We start from the raw sequence: 16,168 nt of genomic DNA on the forward strand, positions 1-16,168 counted from the left end.
ACACACACACACACACACACACACACACACACACACACACACACACATCTATTACTGATTGTTCATTTGCACACTGAGAGAACTGTCTTATTACAAAGACCATAACCCGGAAAACCTGGTAGATACGGAAGATGTGGTGTTTTTATGACTTGTACCTGGGTCTAAAATTATTTTAAATTGTGATAGTAGAAAAATATTGGAAAGTCAGCAGCTAGTAGCTGGCTAGCATATTCAAATGTCTTCTGTCTTCAGAAGAGAAATGGCTTTAGGATAAACAATATGTACCTACAGACTACAGGTACATCTTCCTAAATGATGAAGCTAAAGCAGGGGACTGGCTGATGAATCTTTTCTGGCCTAGGCATGCAGTTCAGCAGTAGAATGCTTGCAGGAGGTGATTCCAAAACACCACAAAAAGGGGGAGAGGGTGGCACATCCCAGCACTCAGAAGGCAGAGGCAGGCAGATCTCTGAGTTCAAGGCCCACCTGGTCTATAGATCAAGGTCCAGGACAGCCAGAAGTAAACAAAGAAACCCTGTCTCAAAACACCAACCAACCAAACTAACTAAAAAAAGTGGTGGTGGGGGGGATGCTTTTATAATCAGAAGACACACACATTTGTGTGATTCAAATAACTTAAGTACCCTGACTGAGGAATTTGTCTTTCTGAACAAGGAAGAATTGCTCAAAGGGCTTTATCAAGCTCATCTGTAGGCAGACAGTTCTGCTCACTTTCTACAGAAAGTGAAGTAAGGTAACTTGTGAGTCACCTTCAGAAGCTGTCTTCAGAGGGGTGAAATTTAAATGGAAGTGTCCAGAGGCCCCAAGTGGTCCTTTGATATGGCGTCCTGTGCTCATTGTTGAGTGTCATCCCTCACAGGAAAACGGTGGGTGTAGAGGAATTTTAATCCAGCAACACGGCTACTCTGGCAAGGGATCACATCCAGAGACCTAGGTCTGTGTGATCTGGCTGGAATACAGACTTGCCCTTAGTATACACCTTCAATCTCTCTGGCTGAAATACACACCTTTAATACTTCTGGCTGGAATACGGAAACACCTTTAGTACACACCTTTAATCCCAAACAATATGTCCAATTGAGGGGCAGACAAAGTGACCAGTAAGAGTAAGATTTGACAGAATGAATCAGAGATAGGATATGCTCAACTCTCATTAGAGAGAGAGGGACTACTTAAGAGCAGCATGGGGGAGGAGAGGGGAAGAGAAGGAACGAGGGACAGACAGCACAGAGAGTGGAGTACAGTACAAGAATACAGTGGAATTCATGGAGACAGTACAGTAGAGTTTGGGACTACAGCACAGTTTGGTGAAGTTGTGTTTGTGCAGTTCAGAGGCAGTTTTTCCAAGTAGAGCAATTCAGTCAGAAGCTAAGAAAAGCCAATGTACATCAGTCAGCTTGGAGAGGAGCTTGAACCTCTGAGTTCAATAGCTGAGTTGAACCAGCCAGCCAGAGTTCAAAAAGAGCTAGAAAAGGTGAGCTTATTCATCAGTAAGTCTCAGAGGCTGAAAGCATTCTAAGCCTAGGTCAGCAGATGGAGGCTGGAAGCTGAGCTCTCAAGGTTTGGGCTTGCAGTAGATATTAGATTGTATGGAGGGTAGAAGATTCCAGGCCTTGGGTGAGGGATGTTTAGACAGAAACTCCCTGGGCTCAGCCCAAGCCATGTATTAGAAACGCTTGGGTTCAGCTCTTATCTCCTCCCATCTTCTGAGGAAATAAAAATGACATTTACAGGTGAGAACAGGAGAACCTTAAGGCACGTTCATGAACAGGAGAGGGCATTGTTTACACACATCCAACAAGGATGCTGAAACTCACTTAGCAGGAACAGAAATGCCTGCCACAGGAGCCCAGCTCCCAGGGCACAGGAATATAGGGAAAGTGGCGTTCCTTTTGGACCAGAATGTTTTGAAATTCGCTGCCAACGGCTACACGTGTAAAAATGTTTCAACCGTGATAACTTCCCAATCCACCCACCATATACCTAACAGTCTCTGACCAGGCTCCTGCCATGGGGCAGTAGACAAGGGCTCAACAGTAGGTATTAAGGAAAATAGTTATGCCTTCCCTTTACTGTGGGTATCTCAGGGGAGCAAACAGGTGTGATTCGATCCAGCCTTTATGTTCATTCCTAGTGAATTCTGTCTGGGTTGTCAGGAGCACCTTTTCCAGCCTGTGTCTTTGCAAGACAGGCTCCTCCTGATGCCTTTTCCTCTAGCTACCACTCAGGCCATTGTCAGCCCAACGGCTTCTGACTAACTTTTCATTTTGTACAGTGACTTCTCTCCAACATTTGTTATAGAGAGAGGGAGGAAAGAGGGAAGGAAAGGGAGAGGAACAGAGGAGAAGTTAAGGGAGGGGAGGGGAGGAGAGAAATTACAAAAATTTGTTTTTCCTCGGGATGAGACGTTTGCTAATCAACCCTAAGTGAGATAAACAACATCTTAATGGGAATCAGTTGACATGAGACTTATAATTTAAAAAAAAAAAAAAATATATATATATATATATTTTAGATTTTATGTGTCTATGCTTGCTTGTGTATATCTATCACCTGTGTGCCTTTTGTGTGTCCTTACTGTCTTTTGCCCTAGGCTGATTTTGACCAGGCTGCCCAAGACGTGAGGAAGCTGAAAAGCAGACCGGAAGATGAAGAGCTCAAAGAACTGTACGGCCTGTACAAACAGTCCATCGTGGGAGACATCAACATAGGTCGTAGCCACACACTGTCTTACACCCGTAGACGTGCTTGTGTGCAGAGTGGAAGGAAAAGCTGAAACTCTCTCCTTCTTTTGGCAGCGTGTCCAGCAATGTTAGATTTGAAGGGCAAGGCCAAGTGGGAAGCATGGAACCTCCAAAAAGGTTTTTAACTCTCAAATAAGGTTAAAACAAACCTTCATCACTGCCCAGTGCACCAATCGGTGAGATAATGTATTTGTGTCTCTCTAGGGCTGTCGAAGGAAGATGCCATGAGTGCTTATATTTCGAAGGCAAGAGAGCTGATTGAGAAATACGGAATTTAGAATTTGGCAGAGGAGACAGATCTCCTTCGGAAGCTTTCCTATGAGTTAGTAACTCTAAATCACGAGTATTTTTTCTATTAGCATGAATTAGAATAGTTGGGTCAATATATGTAAACATAGTTTGTGGTTTTGCTTGCTTCAGCAAGGTGACTTTAAAAAGATCCTTTTCAAAAAATTCGTTTGTAGTATGCAACTTTAATAAATACCTGTTTCTTTTTCTTTTTTTGCATTTGTGTTTCTGTGTGTGCATGTTCCCATGGACGGGTTGCACACGGACATGCTTGCTTGTGGCAGCCAGAGAACAGCCTGGGGTGTTTTTCTCGGGTGTGCTGTTTACTTCCTGTGAGGAGGGGCTGTCGTAGGCTTGGAGTTCCCCAAGGGTGCTGAGCTGACGGGCTCCAGATGCCCTCTTCTCCCTTCCTGTCCAGCACCAGGATTACAGATGTGGTCTGCTATTCCGGACATTTTGTGTGGGGTCTGGAGCTTAAACTCAGGCCTTCATGCACACAGGATAAGCCGTCTCCCCAGCCTCAATATTTGCTTTCTGAGCTTAATCTGTTTCTCTACAGGAGCTAGTGCTACTGAGGCAAGCAAAGAAGTCTGTTCGGAATAAATAGCAGCCAAACTATTCCTGGTTCTTCAGAAGTGGAGCCAGGAGGGTCACCAGTTTAAGAACAACCTGGGCTGAAACTCTCTCTCAAAGCCAAACCAAACCAAACCAAACCAGAAAACCCTAAAACTGAAGGAGAGGATAGGTTAGACAAACAAAAGACCTTTTCCTCACCATGCAGCTCTGGGCTTTTGTGACTGTGAGCACTGTGGGGCAACAGGTAGACTTGGCTTCAGGCCACTCCCTGACTCACCGGGTGATATGGCCTACTCACCTAACCATACTGTGGTTTGGCTGATCTGAGTTCCAGCGGACCACTGCAGGTGAGCAGGATCACAAATGCCAGGGATTGTAGGTGCCCTGAGGCCTTCCTGGGTTTTGACTTAAGGTCTGGGGCCTTGCCAAATGAGCCATTTGAGCTCCAAGGACTGTATTTTGATAAAGAAGCAATTACTCTTTCTTATGAAATAGGTCACATGTATATTTCTAAATATTAGTTTAAACTTTGAGCCACAGTGTGGTGTTGGAAAAAATGATAATTTCCCTCTGTCAGTTGCTCTTGCCATTAATACTGCAACAGGCTGCAGGTGTAACCCCATTTGGAGGTGCTTTGCTGATAAAACCTTGTATAAATGACAGTCAAATTAGATTCTAACAAAAAGAAAAAGGACTGAAGCAGAAGCTTTTCTTCCCTTAACAATATTTTATTTATTCTTTGAAATTTTCAGAAGTGTACACAGTGCATTTTTATCATAACCACCCTTTGCCTGCCTCTCCAACCACAACGTGTACCCCTCCCGACTTCATGTTCTCTTTCACCTTCTCCTCCTCCTCCTTTTTAAATAACCCTCTGAGTCCCCTCAGTGCTGCCTGTGTGTGCCCCAAGGTTGTAGTGTCATTCACTGGAGCATGGGTAACCTACAGGGAGCAACGACCCCCAAAGAAAAATACCCCCTCTTCCTGCTGCAGCTATCAACTACCAAGAGCTCCTTTGTGTCCCTGACTTCAGCACTTGTCTTTTCCCCAGAGGGATAAATGTTCTGTGAAGGGATTTGTTAATATGCACTTCCCCATCTCTGAAAACTAACAGCTGGACCTGGAGGACAGCTTGCGCATCTGAGACCCCACAGAAAGCCTGCCTAAAAGCAGTCGAGGGATGCCAGCTCCAAACACCTGGTTATATAGTTCTTGATAAAGTTCTCGTTGTCAGGTTCCAGCAGATAGAAGTGGTCTCCGGGCAGCATGTGGATGTCAGTCTTCCCACTGGTAATGTCCTTCCAGCCTGAGAAGTATACAAAACCTTATTCAGTAATAAAAGTCATTGTCCAAGGACAACAGAAGTCTTACTTCCAGGTACTACTGTCCCAAAAGCTGACACTCAGTGATTGAGTTACATCCAGTCGCTCTCAGGTTTTGTGTAGCCTGTATTTCTAATCTTCTGCAGACCTATCAGGATTCAGTGGTGTGACCTGAATTCTCATTTTACAAGAGACCTTTTACATTATCTCTTTGTTTACACCCAGTAAAACATAGGCCGATTTTTTAAAAATCTGTTTCAGTGACCACTAGCTGACATTTGCTGAGAACTGTCCAACACATATTTTAATAAAATATGTGTTCATTTTCAACACATATTTCAATACCCCAAATTATAAAAGCAATTTCACCTTCTAGATCCTTTATTATGTCTTCAGATCCAACAAAGCACGTTATGTCCCGAGAAAGAGGAGCTTTCGAGGGTGTGTCAAAGCTGTAAACAGGAAGGAGCTTGTTTGTCATTTTCATCCTCAACATTCCAGAGTCTTTTCTTCCTGACTTCACCGAAATGAGAGTGTACAGCCTTACTTCTTACTCTTTCTTCCACTACAAGACTAGCATGCACAGGGACGGCCTCTCCTCATTAGAACCAAGCTGAGTTTCACATGCTCTGCTGTTTCCCAACCATGAGATAAATACTAGAGTTGAGTGGAACTTTTAGAAATAGAGGAATAAAGAATTCACTGGGCAGCCTTGTCAGTACATGTGACACAGCTGGAGAAAGAATTAGTGAACTTGAAAATGGTCATTAGAATCTAAGTGGGAAAAATCTTACAAAGAAGACACAGACTGTCTAAGAGATGTGGGACACGTCTGTCAACAATCAAATAGCCAACAGGCTAATATGTGTGGAATCAGGTAGCAGAGGGAGAGCTGCAACAAGCTGTGAGGAATCCTCAGGCACTTCAGGAACATGGGACACATGCATACACGAGGGCAAGACACTCGTGAACACTCATGATTATTTTCTTTGTTGTGCTTTAGAATCCTATAAAAAATTTACCCTCTAAAACAATTTCACGAAATTTTTCCTTTATATTTTCTTCCAGAAGTTTTATGGCATCAGATCTACCATTTGTATGGTTGCCTTTAATCCATTTTAAATTGATTTTTGTGCACATATGAACACACACATCTATATTAATGTATGTGTGTGAAGTAAAATTTCAATTTCCTTCTTTTACTGTGCATATCCAGTTTCCCAAAACTATTTATTAATTAAATAGGCTGTGTCCTGTCCAACAAGATGGTTCTGTGGCAAAGATGCTTGCCACTAAGCCCATTACCCAAGCTCAATTCCTAGGATTCACATGGTGGAAGGAAAGAGCCAACTCCCAAAAGTTGTTGTTTTGACCTCCACATGTGCATTTTAGCATGCACACATATTCACCCAAAGCCCAAATAAATAAAAACAAATAAATAAAATGTATTAGAGAGAATGACCTTTTCCCATAGTATATTCTTGACATATGTATTTTGCTATATAGCATAAATATGTGAATTTATTTATGGGCTCTCTAATTCTATACATTAGATGGTATGTCTCTTATGCCAACATTGTGCTGTTTTAATTCCTAAGGCTTATTTTTAATTAATAATATTTTAAAAGAATTTTTAGGTCATAAGGGAAAGCAGATGCCACAGTGCTGTCTCAGGAGTCCCTGCTCAGGACCCTGCCCTGTCTCAGGCAGCCCCTTCACATCCCAATAAACGTACGTTACTGCTTGAACGGACAGATAAAAATGGCTAATGAAGACAGCTGCACACAGCTGATCCTTTTGTGATGAGAACACTTTGAAACATTGCTCTTAGCAACCCTCAAGACTACAATACATCATTCCAGACTGTAGCCACCATTACCATTGAGCTCTGTTTGTCCTGCTTTCTTCCAGCAGTCATCCTTACATTAAGGCCTTTCATCTGTCTTTCATCGATTTCTTTCTTTCCTTTTTTTTTTTTTTTTTTTTTGACAATGTAAAAAGAACCTAGCTTCATTTACCCACATATGGATATCCAGTTGGACAAAACTCAGATTGTTAGGGGTGATTATATATTCAAATGTTAATTGCTTACCCTCACCCCCACCTGAGCAAATTCTTACATATCCAAAATGACATGATATAAACCGTGTCTCCCAAATTATCCCTGATTGGCTAATGAAGTTGTCTACAGCCTGGACTGGGCAGAAAAGAGGTAGAGCCAAGGTTCACAGGCTTGGAGGTGTGTTGGTATAATGTTCTTGTGGAATGTATACAATTTACCCTTGTTCATTCAAATGCTGATTTCTCTACCCCACTACCTAGTTTCAATCCTGACATTGCATTGTGATGATTATTCTAACATCACCTGTCTCAAGTCTCTGTAAACATGCCACCATTTGTTCTCTGTAATTTCAATAAAACAACCAGCCAATGCTGAGCAAGGGAGAGAATAGGGTGGGACACCCTGGTCCAGAGGGCAGGAGAGAGAAGTGAGTGGGAGGAATGGGAGAGCAGAGATTGGCAGGAGAGGATTTGGAACCAGGAGGAGAGATGAATCAGACCTAAGATGTGACTAAAAGCAAGTATAATGTTGGAAATTCTGAATGAAAGGAAGCCATGAGGGCTTGGAGTAACTATTGCCCAGTATTGTACTCCAGGTTATCCTAGTCTCTGTGTGTTGATTTGGGTATACAGCTGGTTTAGGAATAACCACTGATTAGCTAAAGCATAAATCAATAATAAATGTTAATATCCAACAACAGGGGTGGCAGAGAGAACAGGAGGAGGAGAGAGAAGGAGGAGAAAGGAGCAGGTCACCTTAGGTTAGCATGAACTAGAAGCACGTGGCCAGGAGGCTTATCAAAAATCTAACAGGTTTCTGTGACTTTTATTTATACAATAGTGGGTTAAGAAATAACTGCTACCTTAGTAAGCATATGAATCAATATTAAATATTAATAATCCTTCAATACTCAGATACTTGTAGCTGGGAAGACTCGTTTCTGTGCCCTCTTTCTTACTCAAGACAGGGTTTCTTTGTGTAGCCTTGGATGTCCTGGACTCACTTTGTAGACCAGGCTGGCCTCGGACTCACAGAGATCCACCTGCCTGTGCCTCTCTGAGCGCTGGGACTACAGGCGTGCCCTTTTTCATTCCAATTGTCTGCATCTCTGATTTTGTGTTGCTTTTTTTTTTTTTTTCTGTGGCTTTGTAGTATGATTTGAAATCAGGTGTGGTGATATCACCTGTGTTGGGTTTGTTTGCCTGTTGTTTGTTTTTGTTTGTTTGTTTTCCTCAGGATTGCTTTGACAATTTAGTCTTGTGGGCTTCCATCTGAATTTTAAGAATTTTTCTTTATTCCTATGAACACTGTCGTTAGAATGCTAATGGGCACTAAACTGGGTTTTTAGATTGTTACGGTATACTAGACCTTCAGAATGTGTTCTCTCCCTCTCCTCTCACTCCCTCTCTGTCACTCATCCAGTGGGTATTTCTTAAATCTTGATTCTGGCCTGATTCAGAAACACAAAACAGCTTACCCTGGTGAGAAGATCAATCAGATAGAAACAGAGAGAAGTGTCTGGGTATCTGGAGTATCTGGTTGGTGGCAGTGCGGGGGGGCATTGTGAGCTTGTAAAATGCTGAAAATAGGAGATGGAGAGGCAGAGAAAAGGATATGGGGTTTTCTCTCATCCCAAGATGGCTGCCCCACTGTTGTCACTGTGTCAGCTTTCACTGATGAGTAGCACACACTCACACTTACACACATAGACGCAGGCACGCATACACACACACACACACACACACACACACACACACACACACACCAACTGGCCCAATGTTAACTTTGGGCTTTGTGAACAAGACAAAGTGCTTTGAAGGGCCTTACCCCAGGGGCTCCAGGCCTAGCTAGGCATGACAGCGCAGGAGGCTAGGACCTGACTACCCTGGGGAAGACTTGGGGATGCTCTCATAAACTCAGTGATTTAACATGTTAACATTTTAGTCTGATCAAAAAAGCAAGCATGGAGACAGACAGCCTCCACGAGAAGGGAATGAAGAGGTGGGATGGATTTCTGGGATTAGTTCACCAAGCTGAGAACTGAGTCAACTTCTGCTCCCCACTGTTGCCCTCCACACCTAATAGTAGCCATCCATTCTTGCTGATCCTTTGAATGTGATGGCAATAATGTATTCAGTACCTATTTATTATGTGATAGAATACGTATGTCCAATCATAAATATTTTTAAAGAAAACATATGCTGGTCATCTTTCCCAGATCCTATTTCTGTGGCCCAAATCCTGTAAAAAATGTCACTGAGGCCTCAGGGAAAGCACATTGCAACCTTTAGGCTATTATATGCTTATATACACAGCCTCCGTAAACTGCCAGCCCACATTTTTTTTAATAAATATCAACACACATGCACACACACACAGACATACACACAGAGTGCACATGGCATGTATCGCAGTTACTTACATGAAGTTTTTTATAATGCTCATGTCTGCCTTCAGTAAGGGAGTGCATTGCCTCATAAAGTCATGGTCTTCAATGAGATGCTTGGGAGTGCCTCCAAAATTCAGAAGGTAATGTTGGACTTCTTCCTCTGACAATTTGTTAAGTTCAGGAATTTGAGGCCGGGATACTGACTTGAAATATCAACAAACACAAGGCGCTTGAAACACAGTAGCCCCAAAATCTCAAGCCCACCTCCTTAAATCAAGGAGGGAGAAGAAAGTGTTGCAATAGCCTTAGACTCATGGTGCCACCAAAATGGCAATCCCAATTAGAACACTAGGTCAGTCCGGGTCTGTGCAGAGGAAGTAAAGAAGATAAAAGCTGGAGGAAGAAGGAGCCAGGAATCATAGGACTGGCTTTAAAAGCCGCAGCTGTTACGTAAATTTGGCATCATTGTAAGATTGTTTCCCAGTACTTATTGGCTCCTTTTCTAGAAGTTGATAAGTTCCCAAATGAGGCAACATGCTTTGGAGAGAGAGCAGGAAGGGACAGCACTAGCTCAGAGGAGCAGAAACAAGGGGACAATATTCAGGAGGAAGCTGACGTTCCTTTGGGGTGGGGGTATAGAGAGGAATATGTTGAAAGATCACAGAAGTTTTCATTAGTGCTTGGCCTCTCTGCCATAATCCAGGCTAGACCAAAGGAGAACAACGGCCCGATTTTAGTACCCCATTTCCCTCTTCTTTACCCCCCCATCCAAAGAGAACCAGGACACTTACGTGGGGGGCACATGCGCTGGACACAAAGAAGTGCAGCGGTTCCATGTTGTGTTTCTCCTTTAGGCGCAGCGCCGTCAGAAGAGCGATGTAGGACCCCAAACTAAACCAAGGGAAAGACAAACGTGACAGATGCTGTTGGGCCAAACCTGTGGTAACCAGGCGGAACGAACACAGCAGTGACTATGGGATGAGCAAAAAACAATTGGCTGGTAACTGGCTTGTAAAAGCATCAACGTAGCAAGTGGTTCAGGCCGGAGAGACGCTTAGTCAGCAAAGCCCTTGCCTTGCATGTGCGATGAGCCAAGTTACGATCTCCAGAACTAACGTTAAAAGATGAGTTCAGCTGCTCAGGCCTGAAATCTCAACAACGCAAAACGGAGAGACAGTTGGGAGAATCCCTGCAAAATCATGGGCTTGGTGGTTTTGCCTTTGTGGTAAAGTTTCAGGCCATTGAGAGACCCCATCTTAAACAAAACGTGGGAGCAGTGGTTTTTGATTGATAGGTGATGAAGGTTTGTTGTCATTTTAGGGGATTAGTTGGGCCTGGTCAGAGAGGAAAGAAAGTATAGGAGGCGAGATTCAGGATTTCTTTCCCTCTTTTTCTTTCCTCTGTTTTTCTTTCTTTCCTATCTAGTGTTTGGGGACAAGGGGAAAGAAGGGATGGAAAGAAAAAGAGGAGGGGATATAGAAATAACATAGGAATAGCAGGAAAAAGGGTAGATTATTGAATCTACTCTTAAAGATATTTTGTATATTGATACAAAATTAATGTTATATTTTGGTTACAACATACTATGTATCAACTCTTTAAGGTAATTCTTAAAAATGCAATATGAAATTCTAGTCCTTTTAAGATTACTGTCACAAACTGTTTAGAATAATTAAGAAATGAAAACTAACAGTCAATCAAATTTGTGGTTTTGTTAGGTACTAGTATAGTTAAGTGCAGGTGTTTTCTAAGTTAATCAGAGAGTATATAGCTAGAAACAAGCAATTCAGATATACTAGAGATAGATAAAGGGTCTTCAAAAACCTCAGAGATCGATATAATATGGCCTTTAAAGATGTTTTATTAAGACTTTTTTTTACAGTGAGATATTTCAACTTCTGGCAGCCCCCAAATTATTTCAAAGAAGATGACAAGCATCAAAGAACCTCACAGAGTTAGCTTTATTTGTGGCAAGCTAGCTACTGGCCAAGAAAATGTCCTTGCTAAAACTGCAGACAGAATACTGCCCAAACGGACACAGGAAGGTTGTCTGCCAAGCTTTGCAAGGACAAGGTAGGCAAATCCTTCATATGCCTGCTTCACAGAAAAGTCTGTCAGATATTCTGAGCCAGTAGGCTGAAGATGATGCTCCAGTGTTATAGAGAAATCTTGGGTGACTGTCCAGGCAGCCAGCAGTCTCTAACAGTTCTATAACTTTGGAAGCTGCTTGCTGTGCACTTCCTATTTATTCAGATAATTTCCTTCTCAGGTCTCTGATGTGGTTGAAGATTTAACAGTTTTAGCCTTACAATTAAGCTTTAGTTGTTTAGGATTTAAGATGTTTTAAGTTTAAAAAGACGTTTTTTGATCAATAATGCAAGTTTTGATATAAAGTGGTTTAGGTACAAAACTTTGACTCACCAAGATAGGATAGATAGTAGAGTACTTTCTTCAAGGTTGCTAAATACATATGGACTAGACATTATGAATGTAACTTTTACATGATAGTGTATGGTTTATTGATGTTAGAGAAAAAGTCTTTTATTTAGACAAAAGGGGAAAGTGTTGCAGGATATTTGATCCCATTTTGAGCCCTGAGATTGTGAACTGTAAAAACCTGTTTCTTGTTTGGTATGGTTCAGCTCTAACACACACCATTAATCCAAGAGCTTTCTGCTTATTGTAAACAGGTGATGATGGTGTGGCTCATCATAGCACTCACCTTTCAGCCAAGAGCTAAATAAAATCAAGCCTAGGTCAAGAGGAAGAGCAAGAAACCAGCTTATAGAGATGAAACAGAAAGGAAAGAATTGGAGAGAAGAGTATGTTAAGACAGCATTGAGACGAGGGGCTCTTTGGTTTTTTTAATTTTTAGCTTTCTCCTTCTGGGATGTGAGCTGAGTAGGAAGGTCAGCTGGGTGCTTGCTCTGCCTCTCTGAGCTAGCAAGTTTTCATCCCAGCATCTGGCTCCCAAGTCTTCACTGGTAAAATCAAACGAATTGGAGTTTTGTTTTTTAAAATAACACTGTAACAGTCGTGATTTAAGATAATTACCCAACAGTCTGTTTAACCAGGAGATAAAAGTTGTATCTCACAAAACACAAAGCACACTTATGGCTGAAGACAATTTCTAGGGCCTTGAGTGTGATGGGCAAGTGCTTTAGCAGTGAGCACCTATGTTGAGTCCCACGTGCTGTTTACAATGGGATTAAAATACCTGTGGCCAAAAAAGGCAAATGCTTTATCCTGGATGATGGGCAGCAGAGCCGATACAATTTCATCAGCTATCTGGTAGATGTCATTTGGGAAAGGCTCTTGAGCACGGGTTTCTCTTCCAGCAAGCCTTACAGCATGCACTGGAGGTTAAGAAACAAGTCACTCACACAAACAGAAAATGCTGTAAACAGGTTAACAGATTAATGAGATACTATGGTGCTGAAAAAGCCTCGTATTTACACTACACAACCGATTTCAAAGAAGCAAATAATAATGGTCAAACTTGGCACAGTGGCTCTGAGGTAAAGTTTGGTTGTCAGCTTGATTGGATTTGGGGTCTGCTAAGAGACACCATCTGATGAATTTAAGAGAGCATTGCCTTCATGGCTTCTGCCTACATTCCTGCATGAGTTCCTGCACTGATTTTGCTCAACAATAGACTGTGATGAGGAAGTATAAGCCAAACCAAACAAAACACCCATTTTTCCTAAATTGCTTTTGGTCATGGTGTTTTATCATTTGAGACCTGAGGTAAGTACTGCTCGAGTCCCAAGAGAAGAATTTAGAACCTTGAAGGACCAGAGGCAAGCTGAGAAGACATTTCTAAAAAGATACTTTATAAAGGAAAAACGTCAGAAGAAGGAAATGGCTGGAATAAAAATTCCATAGAAACATGAAAGCATCAAAGCATTAGAAGAATATAGAACCTGCGACCTACACCAACAGGGTGCCATTTTCCCTAATGTGCACTTCACTGTATCAACACAAGAGGGCACTCCTGAACCCAGAGCGTGAGCTAACAACGCATCACCCAATCCCCAGCCCTCTTAGGAGGAAAATCAAGAGCAGAGACAAACCCAACACAGATTACAGAAACGGTAGACCTGACATCTCTAGCCAGTGAAAATAGTTACTAAATATCTCACAGAGGAGAAGAAAACAAAGCCCAAAGTGGATTAATTCCAATGTGAAATGAAAAAAAAAAAAAAAAAAAATCACTGTAATTTGGAAATTTAAAATTCTGACTAGAAACAGACAAATAATTACACAAAGACTGCCAGAAAGAAATTGAATAAAAAGACAATAGGTATTTCAAAACTGTTTCAAAACTGAAAAAAAAAAAAAAAAAAAAAAAAACAGGGCAAAGTATTTGTGGACACAGAGAGCTGGAACGAAAGAACTAGAAAAAGAGAACAAGATGACAAAGGGGCTGGAGAGATGGCGCAGCAGTTAAGAGCGCTGGCTTCCAGAGAGCAGGACCCCAGCACCCACACAGTGGCCCACGACCATCTGTAGCTGCAGTCCGAGGGAATCCAACACCCTCTTCAGGCCTCCGTGGGCACCTCACATACATGGTACACAGACAAAACACCCAAACACATAAAATTTTAAAAAAGAAATCTTAAATGAAGAAGGAGAAGATTGGAAAAAAAAAAAAGTAGCAGACACAGAAGTCAGAAAAGCCATATCCTAAGAAATTGTGTAAAAACTTCCCTGAAAAAAGACAGGGATCTTCACAGTGGCAGGAGAGAATTGACTCCTGAATGTTGTCCTCTCACTTCCACACAAGTTTTGCAGTGGGTATGCTCTTCCCCCCAAAGTATCAAAAGAAAAAAAAAAAAAAACAAGCCTCCAATAATTATATCTCATCTAAAATCATGTTTCTAGTGATTGAGAAAACTGAATCATGATGGTTAAAACTGGAACCTAGGGATTAAGAATATAGTTCCATTGGTCAAGGGCTTGATGTGCCATGCCATGCCAGGGAGGCAGAAAACCAGGCTCCAGGGGACTTTCTGTCTGCCAGCCTACTCAGCCTACTCAGTAAGCACAAGGGAAGACAGTTTCTGAGGAACAACCCAGGGGTTGCTGTTTCTACACGCGCATGCATGTACACACAGCACGCGTCAGAATTCCTCTAATCCCAGTACTCGGGAGGCAGAGGCAGGAGGATCTCTGTGAGACTGGGGCTAGCCTGGTCTACAGAGCAAGTTCTAGGAAAACCAGGGCTACCCCTGTCTCAAAAAAACAAAAAACAAAAAAAAAAGAAAGAAAAGAAAAATTTTAAACTTCAGACGAATACACCATTATAACACAGAGTCGATCACAGTGTTACCTGACTTTTGCTGACAGACTGAAGCGGGACCACAGCAGAAGCAAACCTTTCCAGGAGCCCAGGGAAGGCACAGCAGCAGTGACCCACGCTCAGTGTGAGAAGGGCTCCGCTTGCTCTAAACAGTGTGCTGAAACAGGGGACTCCTGTTCCTTTTTTTTATTCTTTAATTAGGAGAGGTTATAGTTTTGAGAAAAGACTTTTAGATGGTGGCATACCAGAATAGCAAGCTCTATGCCTTAAGAGGAGCCTCGGCTGAACTGACTCATAAAGGGTTGGAAAAGATCAATCAAAAGATAAATGGATTTATGTGGTGGATTTGTGTGGTGGCAAATTTTGGTTGTTAACATGAAGCCTCAGCTGAAGAATTATTTTCATCAGACTGGCCTGTGGGCATGTCTATGGAACATTTCTGGTATGTTCTGTTTTGTTTTTCTGGTTTTTTGAGACAGGATTTCTCTGTGTATCCTTGAGTGTCTTGGCTGTCTTAGACTCACTTTGTACGCTAAGACAACCTCAAACTCACAGTGATTCGCTTGCCTCTGCCTCTGGGATTAAAGGTATGCACCACCACGCTCAGCTTTGGAACATTTTCCTGATTACTAATTAATGTAGAATGGTTCAGCCCAGTCTGGAGAGTACCATTCCCAGGTAGATGAGCCTGGGCTGTATAAGAAAGGTAGCTAAATATGAGCTTGAGGACAGGCTAGTAAGAAGCTTTGCTCCACGGGTTTCTACTTCAAGTATTTGCTTCAGCTCTCCTCAGTGATAAATTGTAGATGCCTGTAAGATAAAATGAACCCTTTTCTCCCCAGTTAGTTTTTTGGTCGTTGTATTTATCGCAGCAGCAAGAAGCAAACTAGAGCAGAAGGTTTACATAAAGAGAGATGGAAACAAGAAGAAATCATGGGTTGTATTTTAATGTCTGGGAAGGTAACATTTGGAGACAGAAGCATCAAACCATACTGAAAAGGACTCTTAGTGGTTCTAAAGGCTACATGCTACATAACAATTGTCTCTAAATTGAAATGTTCCATCCTTGATAGGGGCTCCTTAAGTCTAAGGAAGTCAATGAAACTTCTGTGGTTCAAGAAGTCTGCAACTCACAAATCTCAGAATGTTCCTGTAACTTACAAGACTCAGAAGGCCCTTCCCAAAGATTATACAAACATTTACTATTGCTGAAGTGAAGAGACTTTTAAACAAGAAGAGTTGCCTGTAAGCCACAGGGAGCTCCAGAGATGCAGTTTTCATAAGTCATCATTTATACTGGGATGAGCATCTGGTAATGTGCCAACCTTTGAGTAATTCATATACTGGCAAGTAAACCTCTCATGCACACATCTATAAGTAACCCCCCAAAACTCACTAGCTCATTAAGTTAGCCAAGTATCTATCTATCTATCTATCTATCTATCTATCTATCTATCTATCTAT

The 16,168-nt window shown here is 42.0% G+C and overlaps 2 protein-coding genes across 2 annotated transcripts in view; one reads left to right on the forward strand and one right to left on the reverse strand.

The window, feature by feature from the left end:
* Acbd7 (acyl-CoA binding domain containing 7) overlaps nucleotides 1-3,223 on the forward strand; it is a 5,274-nt gene extending 2,051 nt beyond the window's left edge. Inside the window, exons 2-4 of the mRNA XM_055593902.1 lie at nucleotides 2,615-2,732; nucleotides 2,820-2,882; nucleotides 2,970-3,223. Coding sequence (XP_055449877.1) covers nucleotides 2,615-2,732; nucleotides 2,820-2,882; nucleotides 2,970-3,043 — 255 coding nt within the window. The 3' untranslated portion in view covers nucleotides 3,044-3,223. The remainder of the gene's footprint in view (nucleotides 1-2,614; nucleotides 2,733-2,819; nucleotides 2,883-2,969) is intronic.
* Nucleotides 3,224-4,792: 1,569 nt separating this feature from the next.
* Olah (oleoyl-ACP hydrolase) overlaps nucleotides 4,793-16,168 on the reverse strand; it is a 27,724-nt gene continuing 16,348 nt past the window's right edge. The window contains exons 3-7 of the mRNA XM_055593746.1: nucleotides 12,620-12,758; nucleotides 10,194-10,293; nucleotides 9,436-9,605; nucleotides 5,321-5,403; nucleotides 4,793-4,935 (exon numbers count right to left, since the gene is read on the reverse strand). Coding sequence (XP_055449721.1) covers nucleotides 4,793-4,935; nucleotides 5,321-5,403; nucleotides 9,436-9,605; nucleotides 10,194-10,293; nucleotides 12,620-12,758 — 635 coding nt within the window. The remainder of the gene's footprint in view (nucleotides 4,936-5,320; nucleotides 5,404-9,435; nucleotides 9,606-10,193; nucleotides 10,294-12,619; nucleotides 12,759-16,168) is intronic.

Source organism: Psammomys obesus, unplaced genomic scaffold (genome assembly GCF_907164565.1).
Source record: "Psammomys obesus unplaced genomic scaffold, mPsaObe1.curated_primary_1811, whole genome shotgun sequence".
Taxonomy (NCBI): domain Eukaryota; kingdom Metazoa; phylum Chordata; class Mammalia; order Rodentia; family Muridae; genus Psammomys; species Psammomys obesus.